Here is a 14414-nt window from a genome sequence, read left to right as displayed (position 1 = left end):
TAATACCGAGCTGGAGATGGTGTGTGGGCCCCTATAGAAGACTGTCTGTGAATAACTTATAACATGTGAGTGGGAAACCCAAGACAGAAACAGCCCGCAACAGCAGCTCACGCACGCACGCACACACGCACACACACGCACACACACACAGGATGTTCGTAGGGCAACTCAGACAAAGAGACAGGAAGAAGACGAACAACGACACCGGGGGGGGTAATTGAAATCGTTCTGTATTGGGGAAATCAACCAATGGATCAATTCATCGAAAATACAGGAGCCTTTACAAACGTCCAAAATCCATTTGATACTTTGAAGACGATACATGAACCGAGTTGCCAACGAATCACAGGTTACGACTTGTAGAATGACGCAAGACGCTAAGTCGATTCTACTGGCAACCGTAAAATTTGAATTAAAAGAAAATATTTCAAATCAACGAGAGAACGTAGTCCATTTGTACCCGCTCTAAAAAATATCTGTGTCTATATCTGTCTAAATGTCTGTGGTCGAAAATAAATATTTTGAAATACAGGTTTTAAAAAAACCAAACCACTTTTAATGACAGATCACTCCACGGTTCATCGAGTTGAGGTGTGGGGTTGATTTGAGAGTACGCTGACCAACGTCACTGACGAACTTTAGGTTTTAAGATGGAAAACAATGAAAATAACCACTCATATTGTTCCCTGTGTTTCAAAATAAAAGCGTTGAAACGATTGGCTAAAGACCTGCGAGTCAGGGCTTATTACCTAAAGAGAAAGCAGAGCAATAGTGTAACATTGTTTATTACATCACGGTAAAAACAAATTTAAAATGAGGTGACACAAAACGTAAAAAACGTGGAGCCACGCCACTGTTTTCATGGTAGTTCGACTTCCTGCTGTCCTCTCAGGTTGGCTTGGCAGCGTTTTCCCAACAAAACTCACGGGCGGGAAGTGTTCGTCTGAAGAAAACTCGAAAGAAAACGATCCTATCAAGGGGACCCACCCTCCTCCAATGTCCTCCCCCGCTCTTTGGGTCAAGCGGATTCAACTCATATTTTGGGTGGCTACCTCAGTACAGCTTTTCCAGAAGAAGGGCCAAGATGGCGGCCGCCAGCGCCAGCCCCCACCCCAGCGTCTTCAGGCCCTCCCTGTCGGGGCCGTAGGAGGCGATCAGCGAGCCGGTACAGGAGGGGGAGGAGGTAGGGAGGGGTCCTTGGGAGCCGTTGGCCAAAAGCGCTGAGCGTTCCTGCAAGGGGGGGGGGGCAGAGGAATCAAGAATTAGACCCAGTTCAAACAAACATACTGTACCCACCAACCCAACGCAGAGGATCAATTGACCGTGGGGGCTGCAAGGTCCGCCTTCTGTCATCGCTAATGTTACACTAAACCATCAAGAAGAACCACCCGCCTGTCAGGGGCGTAGACAGTGAGGGATGAAGAAGACTTGTGAGAGGAAGGACGCAAAGCGAAGGAGCACAAGAAGGCAAGTGGATGAGAGCGAGACCCTGAGATCGCCAACCCCGCTGTCCACTGGCGTCTTTGTGAGAAGGAGCTTGGAACGCAGGGGACGAGGTCATCGCCTCTGATCACCACGCGCCCTTTGAGTTCCCCCTTGAAAGCAAGATGCGTAGACCGCTTAGAACATTATTCAACGCCGCTATGGGGGGAAATTAAACAGCCTCATCATTTCCTGGTCCCACCTCTCTCTCTCTCTCCACATGTGTTATCTCTCTGCACCTTCTACACCCTGCACTCTTGATGTGGAAGTTATTTACATGACTTAGACCAGGGTTCGAGAGTAACGGTTGCCCGCTTGCCCTCGGCAACCAGATTAAGTCAATTGGCAACCATTTTGTGGCCTCTGGTTGCTCCCTTTGGCAACCACTTTTTGACATTAAAATTAGGGACAGCAATTAGGGACCCCTAAACATCAAAAAGTACGCCCCATAATAAATCAATTTGCTGCATTAGTGATATTTATATATTGCTGTTACAGTTGGAACCAGAACGCTGCATGTATGTTGGTGCATTTACTCACATGCCCACTAGTGTACGTGGAAAGCCCTGTTCAATGCCTTTCTCCGTCACCTGTGACATGAGAACATCAGATTTCCACACAGCCAGAGAACGAAAAAGTGTGCGTCCTGATTAAAGTTGAGCTAAAAATCCCAGCGCACCATGAAGCTTCTCTGCTGCTCAGCTGCCGACAGCGCTGTCAGCCGAACAGCCAATGACAGTGGGCGGCAGTCGAGCAAGGTTATTACCGTCCGTCAAACAACTTGTTTTCCGGTGAATGTCGGTGTTTTAACGTCAATTTGGGTGACTTAAATGTGTAAATCGTCCAAACCGATCCAGAAGAGATTTCCCAATTTAGCATTTTTTATTCGTACAATAGAACGACTCCATTTGCGATCAATTAACTGGCATACTCATTCTCTGATGCGTTCATGGGAACTCGGATAACCATTGGCGACCACCATAAGTATTTAAGACCTTTTTTCACCATACATGTGTTCGCATCCCTGCACAGTTAACCTAAACACTAAACTAAAAACTAAAACTAGGCATGAAAAAAACATTTTTGTTAAAGCTAGACAGTAAACAAACAATATTGAAAATACATTGTGTACTAAACAAACTAAAATAAAATATAAAAAATATAAACAAAAAATAATAATAAAGGAAATGTCCTTGCTTTTAGTCTTTTTTCTAGTCAATTTGGCCATTATTTGCTAACATATAGCCATTACAATACAATAAACGGTTCTTATCTTTGTAGACACACAGCATTGATGAGGAGCACGGCTCAGATTTCATCTGGTGGAGAGCTACTTTTAAATGGAAAGATGCAAATAAGAGTTACCATCTTAACTATAATCTAATTATAAAGGAAGGAATCTCTGTCTGGCCGGATGTCCTTTGATTATCTTGACAGCTATTCATCCGATATACTTCACACTTGACAGGTGTATTTCTGGGGACCCAAGTGCATGCGGTGTCCAATGTGGTGCATTTTGGACAAGTGTAAATAAACAGGGAGCCAGAGGGAAGTGGTGCATCAGGGCTCTGCGACTGAGCCACAAAGTCCCCGCTGCATGACTTTAACTGGCAGTTTCATCTTCCATTGTGGAACACAGGACCGAACCATTGACATTTTGCCATTAAGCACAGTTAAACAAAATGTATTAGAAAGTCTTACATTTTGAACGGGCATGTATTAGTTAACAATGAGGGGACAAACAGGACTGTTGAGATTCTTATTGTGTGTGTGGTGAGCATGTACATGTATGTGGGTGTAAGAGAGAGACAGAGACACAGGCTAAGTGCATAGTATCTTAATTACTCAAAATACAAGGTGACTAAAGGTGACAAATATATTTTCAGTTTCGGCAACCAAAAGCTGATGCCTGTTTTTGTGGAATGTATAATAGATATAGTTTGTTAACCGTGATTTAACACACCCTGAAACCTATTTAGATAAAGATGGATAAAGATGCACGGTCCATGACAAGCATCACGTTGCGTTTGTTCCATCCGGCTTTTGCTGCAGTCTTTTAACACCAGGATGGCTGTGTTTTTCTCTTTCAGTAATCAGCAATCAGTGATGCACCCGTACGTGTCACATCCTATTGTTCAGACTGATGGGCCATCAGCCTCCAACACCAGGGACAGAGCGGAGGGGCGGAGCCGGGGAGAGTGTCTGAGAAAGTCTCACCGTTGCAAAAGTGCAGGATTTATAATTTACAACTAAAGAGTATTGACACAAAAAGAAAAAATTCAGTTTTTCTATAAACCTCTGTTCAACCCGAAGCCTGCGCTGCGTCTCAACGTGTTGTTCTGAGCTTCAACTGATTATCAGATTATGTTATATATTATAATCACAATAGGTTAGATATTATTATTATTATTATTAATATTATATGATCTAAATCATCAGATTTTTATCACTTAGGATAATCACTTTCTCCAGCAGTTCTCTGGCCGTTGTCTCTGCATAAAACCAACGCGCATTTCAATTCTGTGTCAAAACATGATCAAATATGAATTATCTACGTTTCTGGGTGCACTACTCAAATCCTAAGAGCGCAGGCATAGACAGGGCGCTTATTGAGGAAGAAGTCACGGCAGGATTAGAACGGGGCCCCCATACTCTTGAATACTACTGAAAATATTCCAACTTGAGATTCCAAACACATACACTGCATGCGTGGGTCACAGCTAATGAAGTGTTAAAGATCTAGAATGAGGCCTCCATGTACGTACCCCGGCGTACATTCTTATTTGTAGCTGTGTTAGCTTGACTCTGTCCAGTATATTCAAGGTATATTAACCTTGTACATTATTACTTTTACTTTGTAACCAAAGAGGACAACTCATCCTGGTCGATGACGATCAACTGATAAGTGTGTATGTGGTTGTGGGCATAGAACATTAAACTGGGCTGATTCTCAATGGTTGAAGGGGGCGGTGGGGTTTTGATGTGGGTGACCTTGAGATGGTTCCTCCATACTTCCAACCTTCTGGACGACAGTCGGTGAAATGCCTTATCACCCGGAAGGTGGATTATGCATGAGGGATATCGAGCGATCGATCGGCGGTGCCGCGGACTAACCTTTAATCAAGTCCACGAGGGACGGCTACTGCGTGAGAAATGGGATTTCATATTCAGCCGCAGCTAAGATTGACACGTAAACACACTTTCGTGAACGTCCGCTTTCTTTAAACTTTCAGGTGTCCTTTGCATATACGAGGAACATTGAGTCCTTCAATTGAGTTGTGTGCGTTTTTGGGAGTAAGTCTGCACCCTGTTCCACTCACACTTCCTCTGCCGAGTAACGTAAAACAGTTGAGTCCTTCAAGGAGGAGAGGCCACGTTCAAGCCCACCTTGAAACACAAACCTTTTATTTAATCCACAATAGTACAACATGTTATTTTCAGATGCTTTTCCGGATACAATCATGGTGTGTTGTGCATTTTGATGCCCTGATGTTTCAAATCTACTCACTGTGCAATAAAAGAGACTGAATACGCTTATCATATATTACCACATATTATTATTATCGTCATTTTTAACTTGACACCCTTGCACAGAGACTTTCTTGGATGTCAGTCTTAGGGTGACCCATAAAAGGTCACTTTTAGGTAGCCATTTCTGCACCTTATTGGTAGAAAAACCTGGAAGGCAGTAACTGCACACATTACTTACTGTACACACATCTGTGTGTGTATGTGTGTTGTAGGTGGGAGAACAATGAAAGCAGAGACTTTGCATATCGTATTTACCTGTTTGCAGGTAAGTGTGTGTGAGCTGACAGGAAGCGGACGCCTACGCTGGAAGAGTCTCTCTCTTTCGCACTCCCTGCCTGCCTCTCTCCCTCAATACAGTGCACCGTATGGTGCCCTCGACCCTGTGCAAGGTATTTCACATCCACATTACTCCCACTCCTCCACCTCACCTCTTCAAGGGGTTAGAATTATGGACACCGACACCTCGCCGCCCACTCCTCGCGGCCTTTATCCGTCTCGGCAGCCGACAGAAGAGGTGGGTGGGGATGTGGGTGGGGAGGTGTAGGGTTACGCGCGACGCCCGAGTAACATATCGCACAGTCACTGTGAGGGAAAAGGCAGAGGAAAATGGAAAGGGGTGGGGGTGGGTGGGGGAAGCCGGACGTCACAACATATTGAAAGCGAGGTTTGTGGAAGAAGATACTGGAAAAAAGACGAGGGCAGCCATTGTTATGGAAGTTAGGCTGCAGTATTAAAATGTGGTCGGGTCAAGTTTGTTTGAATAGGTATGAGCAAATTCTATGTACAATTTTTCAGGATTAGTGAATTTAAGGACCCATTTTGTTGTGGGGGGGGGCATAATAATCCTCTTTCCATTGTTTATTTACTATATATATATTTTTTTGTTCATCGTGGTCACTGGTCAGAAAAGTTGACTCAATTTGCGTTTGTTCTGACCTTTCCTACTCATTTCTCAGACTTTTCCGTAGCATGCTGATACACTGCAGGGCGAAAAGGAAGATGATTTTCAGATTTCCTGATTGTAGATACGTATATATATGTGACAATAAAACAAAAATTCCAGCTCCAACGGGCCTTGCACCGGAAATACCATCTCAACAGGACATCACCCACTGTACACCCAAATGCCTTCTGCCCTTCTCCTGGGACAGTTGAAGTGTTTCCCAAAAGGCAAAATAGTTCTAAAGAGGGAAAACATTCTCACTGATTCATCCGTCACACGGTGAACTACAGTCGTAGTGAGCAGTTCAGTAGGCGAAGTCCTCTCTCTCTCCAGTTTGGGAATGTTCCCGTTCATCTTTCCTGTCGGTGAATTTACACCTGGAGGTGGGGTGGGCGGGGGAGAGGGACTGAACAGAACGATCTAGAATGTATTACGGGTCCGTAAGGAGAAACGGGAATTAAAAAACGAAGAGGGTGGAAGAGGAGAGGGTAAGGTATGGGAGCGGAGGAAAGACGAGCAGGATGCATGCAGGATGCTGCACTTGCCAGGATGCATGCTGGGACTGTATGTCTGCAAGCAACTGTTTCACACCCTTCTCCTCTCTTCTCTTCTTTGTGTGTGTTTCTGTATGTGTGTAAAACTGTTGGCTAATGGGAGTGAAGAATGGTCTCCACTTGCAGGTGGAAGTTTTGGTTGAATTATCATCCTTAAATCAATCAATCAACTAATTCTCCATCGCTATGTCTAATTCAGAGTGCTGGCAGCAAGACAAACTAACTATTATAATTATTATATTATTACTAAAGGCAAATTTACCCAAGCTACTCCTCCCACAGTTTTCAAGCCACGACAAGCAAAACACAGGAAAACTGGGTCCCAATGGTGTGCTATAACTTTGTGGACGGTTTCAGCCTGTGGGGATCAGTGTGCGTTAAAGGAGAAATACTGTCTATGGCAACATGTCAACACGAAATTCCCCACATAGCCCCACACGTACACCCACACAGCCAGCACACTTTGAGAATTTCACCGGGGATCCTCTCGTTACTTTTTACATTACTGCGCACACACTGGCTTTCCACCCTCCCTTCACATTCTCAGGGTTTTTTTTCTGACCAGACCGACATAAAGACAAATGCAAACCCCCCCCCCCCCCCAAAAAAAAAACTTACACACACACACACACACACACGAAAAGACTCTACCGAGTGCAAACACTGCGGTCACATTTCCAACATGATCCTCCACAGCTGTCAATGTCACTCCAGAAACACAGACACTGTGAGGGTGATATGCCAGTGTTTATCTGTGTGCGTGTGCACGTGTGTGTATATGGTTGTGAGCGGGCATGGGAGTGCTTTTTAAGAGAGCGTTAGGGAGGCTCTTATGACACAAACAGGTTGAGAAAGTGGGTTAAGTGGCAATAAACGTGCCGTATTTACAGCGAGCTCAAGGCCCAAAGAGACAAATAAGAACAACAATGGCCGCTCCTGACGCAGTGATAGCATTTTCTGAAGTCGATGCGGTTATTCCCGTACTTTCCCCTCGATCACCGATTTGATAGCAATTTAGCTATTCAATGTGCTTAAATAGTGGAAATGTATGCAGACAGTGACAGACAGACACATATTGACGCCGATAAAAAGCAAAGAAACACATAACCATGAAATAAAGGATGAAATCATGACAAGATGGAGAGCAGAGGCAAAGTAGAGTACAGTGGCAGGAGGTGGAGTAGAAAGAGGTAGAAATCCCACCCGGATTAATAGAGGTGGGGTTGAGGTTAGGGTTAACGTACTTCAACCCCTAACCAGAGCCTGGATCAGTTATACAGGAGAAGCGGTTTGAAGTTTCCCTTCCTCTGGTTTTTAATGTCATCATTTCTACATTTGTGTTCAAATCCAAGCATTATTATTGGTTTAATATGCTGCATGAGGGGTGTATAATGTGCTCTGCTGAGAACTCAATGCGAGTTCTGAAGAATGAATGAGGTTTTGGTGTGGGGCTGCTACTGGAGGATCTGACCAACTCGCCCGCCTGCCTCTCCCACCCGTTCAAACCCAAAACCTGTCTTTCCCCCGTCTCGTCTTTCACCTGGGATCCTTTCCCTGCCTCCATTACTTAGTACTTCCTCCAGCACAGCACGTGGCCAGCACGGTCATATCTGCCATGTGACACACACACACACACGCACACAACCCCATCTACTGTCACGCTGTGTCTAAAGGATAACTTATTCTGATGTAACATGTTCCTTGATGTTCCATGCAAGTACATGTGTTACACACACACAAAATGGGTCACATCTATGCCACTGGATAACATATTTTCTGTACAATATCTGGCGTAAATAGAATACGTGTGCCTCAATAAATATTGTATATCCCACCATATCGCAATTCATTAAAATAAGTAACTTTAGTAGAAAATGTAACATTACGATTTTTCGTATTTAATTTGTTTTGAGTGGATTTTCACAACACACATGACAGGAATACATTTTACACACATTAAGGTGCGGGTCGAGTCGCATTTAAGCGAACCTCAGTAAATTAACCTCGTTTCACTTAAGTGTTGAAGCCAACTGTACACGCTCCAAACTGTAAACAACAGGACTCTTGTCAGACTTGCTTGGGATTGTTTTTTCGCCAATTTTGGTCACAGTTAATTAGCAGCAAGTGTCTGTCCTTCCATCTTCTCTACGCTGTGTCTGTGTGAGTTATTCTCAGTGCAGGGATGCCAGGTCATGCAAAAGCAAAAGCAGCCCAATTTGAACAGAAAGCCGCAAAACTGACAACTTGTGCTCGTCCCTACGGATGTTTGAAATCTCTCGTTTTGAATGAACCTGTGTTTTTTTTTATTTCATCAGCAACATAGCTCCATAGGACTATTTGATCTATCTGCTTAATGTCGACACTTGTGTGAATTTAGTTTTGCGAGAATTTCCTTTGTGTGATACTTCTTATTACAACCTTCTAGTCGTTCTCAATGTCAGCGTCAACACTGATGCTGGTATTATGGGTGGAACTGATGAATTTAGTACAGCCTTGAAATGTTGAGCTAGTGAAGATGAAGGTAAACACCACAAACAGTGCACATGATAGAACACACACTGACATTAGAGCGTAACCACCAGAGCTGTGCCTCATCATGTACGTCGGTGTGGCGCGGCGAGTGTCACCTGGCAACCTTCCTCCGTACAGACACTGTGTCCTCAACGCTGCGTGGGGAGGCCACGTGAACGGGGAGCGCTTCAGTAGTTTACAATTACAGCTACTTGAGACAGTAAATACAGCACAGCAGCTGTGTGTGTGTGTGTGTGTGTGTGTGTGTGTGTGTCTATCTATGTACGTGGACGCGGCAAATTAGTGGCCAAAAAAAAAAGGAAAATAGGACGGATGTAGGAAACATGATAGAAAAAAAACAATGGGTTACGCAGAAAGCACCCACACGTAAGTGGATGGATGGACAGGCTGGTGGATACAGACAGACAGACGGATACATACAGTACATAAATACAGACAGATACATACATACAGACAGACAGAGACAGATATATAAATAGATAGAGACAGACCGACACATACTGTACATACATACATACAGAGAGGCAGACAGATACATCCATACAGTCAGACAGACAGACATAGACTGATACATACATACACGCATACAGACAGATACAGACAGACGGATACATACATACACATACATACATACAGACAGATACATACATACATACATACAGACAGATATATAAATAGAAACAGACAGAAACATACATACAGACAGACAGACAGACAGACAGATATATATATATAAATAGATAGAGACAGACAGACACATACATACATACAGACCGAGAGACAGACAGATCAGACATATATACAGACAGACAGATAAATAGATAGAATTGAAGACTAACTACAAGATGGCAAATTTTGTGCAAATATGGGCTATGAATACAAATAAGCTCTTAAAGTTTGTGAGTTAAAAAAAACACCAACTAAAAACTAAAAATCTCAATTTTGATCTGAAACGGTTTCGGGGGCTCCCAGGCTCGTGTGAAAAGCAGACGCAGGGTAAAAAGCCTTTTGACATGATGCAACTAACACAGCAGAAGCAGGCCACGCGACGCGTCCCTTCACAGGGCGGAATAGTACAGCACTCCAAATAGGCCATGAGTGATGGCTTAACAATTAATTTGTTTGTTTGTTACAGCGGGTTTTGCTGCGCCACAACGCATAAGCCACAAAAAAACAATCTGACAGCCCAATGAAATAAAATAAAAAAATAAAAAAAACATTAAAAAAAATAAAAAATAAAATCCCAAAATAGCTAGCTAGCAAAGATATCTCGCAGGCAACACAGATCCACACACCCCCCAGGTGAGGTGGAACAGAGTCGGGCAAAGGCCACGCAACACCGCTTGACATTTTAAAATGAAGACGTTTCAAAATAGATTTGCTTTCATCCGGAGCCATGGAAGAGTCGCTAATCTTTTGGTTTTGAGATGTACTTTCTTGACAACGCCGAGAGAGAGAGAGAGAGAGAGAGAGAAAAAGACAAACAAAAACAACAGCAGCAGCAGCAAATAAGGAGCGTGTTCGCAAGGCGACATCAAAGCAACGGCTGCGGCGCTTCGGTTGCTTCTCGGGACGGAAAAAATAAAATAAAAATGGATCACCGTATACGTCTGTGTATGAACAAGTGTTTCATGTCTGTCTGTGTGCTGTGTTTTTTTATTATCCGCTGTGAATATTGAGGTGCTGTACCGACGGCGCTGTCGCCCTGTGTGTGTGTGTGTGTGTCCCTGCGATGCCTGCGGCTAGCGGGGTCCGCCAGGCACACCGGGGGGCCCGCCGCTCTAAGCCATGTGTGAGAATTTAGATGTTTTTTTTTTTTTGTTTTGTTTTTTACCCTCTGGGCGGTAGAAGGCTTGGATGTGTGTGTGTGTGTGTGTGTGTGTGTGTGCATTTCAGTGGTTTAAGTTCTGATGCAAACCAAATGTAATTTGTTATTTTAAGCAACGGGTTTGTTCAAAAAGTGTGTGTGTTAAGGTTTGTGTTGACGACATATTAATGGACGGATTTTAAACTGTTGGTGTAAAGTCCATATTTTTCATTCCATTTGGATAAGGCAAAAGCGCCATTGTCGTTACACAGAATTAGCATTTAGCAGATTTAGTATGGCAAAATGTAGGTAACAAAAATATGTATTACCTCAGTTTTCAGCACAACTAGAAGATGATTTTAAGGAAAGTTTCTCACCACAAGATAACCCTTTATTCCCTTTTGAGTCCCAAGGGAAATTTAGGTGTTAAAAGCCAAGAAAGGTATAAGAAGATTAAATAAAAATAATGTACATAAGCAGGTAAACACAGGTAGTTTATAGCAGCAGTTCTAGCAATAACGTGCTATATGCTATCATGATGACATCGTTCAAATTTTCCTAAACCTGGATCTAGAGCAGTGTTGGGCAGAAACTTCTCAGTAATGAGTAGTGTAACGAATTACGAATAAAATTTCAGTAAAAATTTGACAGTAACCGCGCCCCCCCCCCTAAAAAAATTGTTACAACCTTACTTTTGTCGATTCATTTTCGTAATTGTTGTGCCGCATTATGAGTTTATATCTGTGAAAAATCTGATTTTTTCTCTTTTCTTCTTTGGTCTCATTGGGTATATCTGCTGTACGTCATGACAAATACACCGTGTGATCCGATCCCGCTCACACGATAGGACAGCTGCATATACTGTCCTTCCCCTAAGCTATGTCGCAAATCAGCGGCAGAACTGCTTTATGGCAATATTTTACATCATGGTGCTTTACGTTATCTGCACGAGGGAGCGAGGGTAAACAAACATGGATGGAGGAACGCTTCCGGAAATGACTCATTGGATGGATCATGGATTATTACAACATTTTCCCATCTGCTACCGTGCTGCGACAACAGAAGGTGAGGGTTGACGAGCCAAGCGTTCGTGTTTTAGCACACGTAGAAGACACAGGTAGCGTCAGTAGTTGAAGGCTCAGCTGCGCTTTACCGGAGATGACCCAGACGTTCACACAGAGGCGCTCGTGCAAAGTCGGGCTTGGGGAGAAAGGAGGAAATTACCAATTTTGTGCGGTGTAAGAGAAAAATAATGAGTAGTGCAACAATTTACGGTTGGCAGGGAGTTATATGTCAAGTAATAATATTACTTTTGAAAATAGTAACGAGGAATTAGTAAAAAAAAATGTTTTTTGAGTAAAGAGCCCAACACTGATCTCGAGACAAACTTAGCATCAGAAAATGTGAGCAATCATCAGTAAAATGGTCAGGGATAGTAATGTCTACCGACCCCACTCCACACTCCACAGTGTGTCAAGGCAAATCAAGAATTTCCAAAGTTGGGTTATTCTTTCAAGGACAGTCAAAGATAAGCATCCCTGCCCTTTTATCCCCAACTAAAGATACATGATCTATGTTATCTGGTCTCTGCTATGCCAAGTAGGCTCGCTAGCACCGCGGTTGAGCTGGATGTTTGTGATGTCACTTTCTACCCGGTCCCTTGGCCTTCAGGTCTTGGACAGGGGGAGGTCACATTATTTGAAGAAAAATTACGTTTGTTTGGTCTGGTGCATCCTTGCCCGTGCTTTAATAAAGAATATGAGAGTAAAAAAATGAATAAGGATGAAGATCTAGCTCTGTCTCCATCTTCACTCATTCAATCTTTTCTGCCAGACTGGTGGAGTGTGTGCGTCTCTCTGTCTCCTTGAGAGGTTGCACTTTGAAAGGAGACGATAATTGGAAAGCACTCTAACTGCTGAGGTAGAGGGGGGGGGGGGGTATTCCTCTTTTCTATCTTTTGATTTCATCTGCGGTGGGGTGTGTGTGTTTGTGTGTGTGTGTGGGGGTGAAGACACTCTTTTCTCGTTTTTTTTTCTCTTTCGCTCACTCCATCTCACCTGCCGTTGAGTGCTCCCTCTCTCCCTCATTGTGTGTCCCAAAAAAACTCATTTACGGCTCCCTTGCTTTTCTGTAGAAAGCACTGTTAGCTGCTGTAAATGAAGGGCCGAGAGAGAGAGAGAGAGAGAGAGAGAGAGAGAGAGGGGTGGGGGTGGGAGTCGGGGGTAAAAGAAGGACTGAGCGAGAAAAAAATAAAAATAAAACAGCGAAGGGGTGAGAAAATGGCATGGGGTCCGTGTCAATGGCAGAAGCGAGGGTTGGGCCCTTTGCTGGTTTTCTCAGAATCCTCCAGGGCTTGACAGTTTGATGGGGTTGTTGAAAGAAAGATAATTCACTCACACGCAATGCTAGGGCTAGGTGGCAAATTTCAGACATGTCATCCTGAAAAAGTGGAACATGTCGCCATCTCCATAGCCGTGAGACGTCCACGTCTGCTCATAGGTTAAACAGTTAAAACAGCCTTTAACGCCCAACCTCCTTATGAAACTGGAAAAGGTTGCGTGAACATGCTGCCACTACTTCGCAAAAACAAACGTTTGGGAGGCAGAACAAACACTTTATGTCTGCTTCAGCATCAGGATCAATCATTACCGGGGAAACAACAACAACAACTAGAAGCTCAAATTCAGGTCCCGTTACGGTTTGGGGACTAGAAATGACGAGATGTTGCTGCTGCCTGCAACAGCGATGCCAAAATTGACCATCCGGGGGGCATACGAGAAACCTGATGTCCAAACCACTCATGGATACGACCACTTTAACAGTTTTTTTAAGCAAATTTCGAGGAAATAGATAAATTATATAGACACATTGAGAGACAATTTCATCCATAAGAGAGTTGGGACAATAACACGGATAGAATAAAACCCCTTTCGCACTGCACCAAAAACCCGGTAACACCCGCTAACATCCCAGCATTTTTCATCAGTGGGAAAGGTAAAATCTGGGTTTCGGTCTGGGGTCAAATGACCCTGCAATAGACACTGGTTTTAATCGGCTCCAATGACAACGGTGCGGCAAACTGTGTTTGGACCCATTCAGTCAGCTCCCAGAACGCAAATCGGTTGGAGGACCAACAAAGCCATATGGCTACCTGGCACATGGCCACTTGACACCCTGCTGAATGGGGCAATCTCTGCATTGTACTTGTATTTTGAGGGAATGTTGAACAGCATCATCGACACACAACATCTTTGTTTCTAAAAAGGCTTTTATTTCACAGTAAGAATATACATGTTTTATAAAAGTGGTATTTAAAAGTTTAAAAGTGCAGAAAACACAACAAAATATAGTTTGTCAATAATATTAGTCTCTGTATATCAACCTCGGTGTATCATTTCATATATCACTGTATGTATGCCAAATAGCCAACATCGCCTAGGAATGTTAATAGTTGACAAACCCATATTTAATTTCTGCATATTTCACTTCTTTAGACCATGTACTAATCTGTTGAGCGAAGTCAATACTGTAATGCATCTTGATGTGGTGGCTCGCAGGTTAACCA

The 14414-nt window shown here is 43.5% G+C and overlaps 1 protein-coding gene across 2 annotated transcripts in view; it reads right to left on the bottom strand.

Moving 5' to 3' along the window:
• Nucleotides 1–223: 223 nt before the first annotated feature.
• cdkal1 (CDK5 regulatory subunit associated protein 1-like 1) overlaps nucleotides 224–14414 on the bottom strand; it is a 300473-nt gene continuing 286282 nt past the window's right edge. For both annotated transcript variants that reach the window (XM_080004992.1, XM_080004993.1), the window contains exon 15: nucleotides 224–1230. In XM_080004992.1, coding sequence (XP_079861118.1) covers nucleotides 1054–1230 — 177 coding nt within the window. In that variant the 3' untranslated portion in view covers nucleotides 224–1053. The remainder of the gene's footprint in view (nucleotides 1231–14414) is intronic.

This window comes from Zeus faber, assembly GCF_960531495.2.
Source record: "Zeus faber genome assembly, chromosome: 8".
NCBI lineage: Eukaryota > Metazoa > Chordata > Actinopteri > Zeiformes > Zeidae > Zeus > Zeus faber.
Note: the sequence above shows the minus strand (reverse complement) of the source record. Positions and strands in the feature narration are given on the sequence as shown.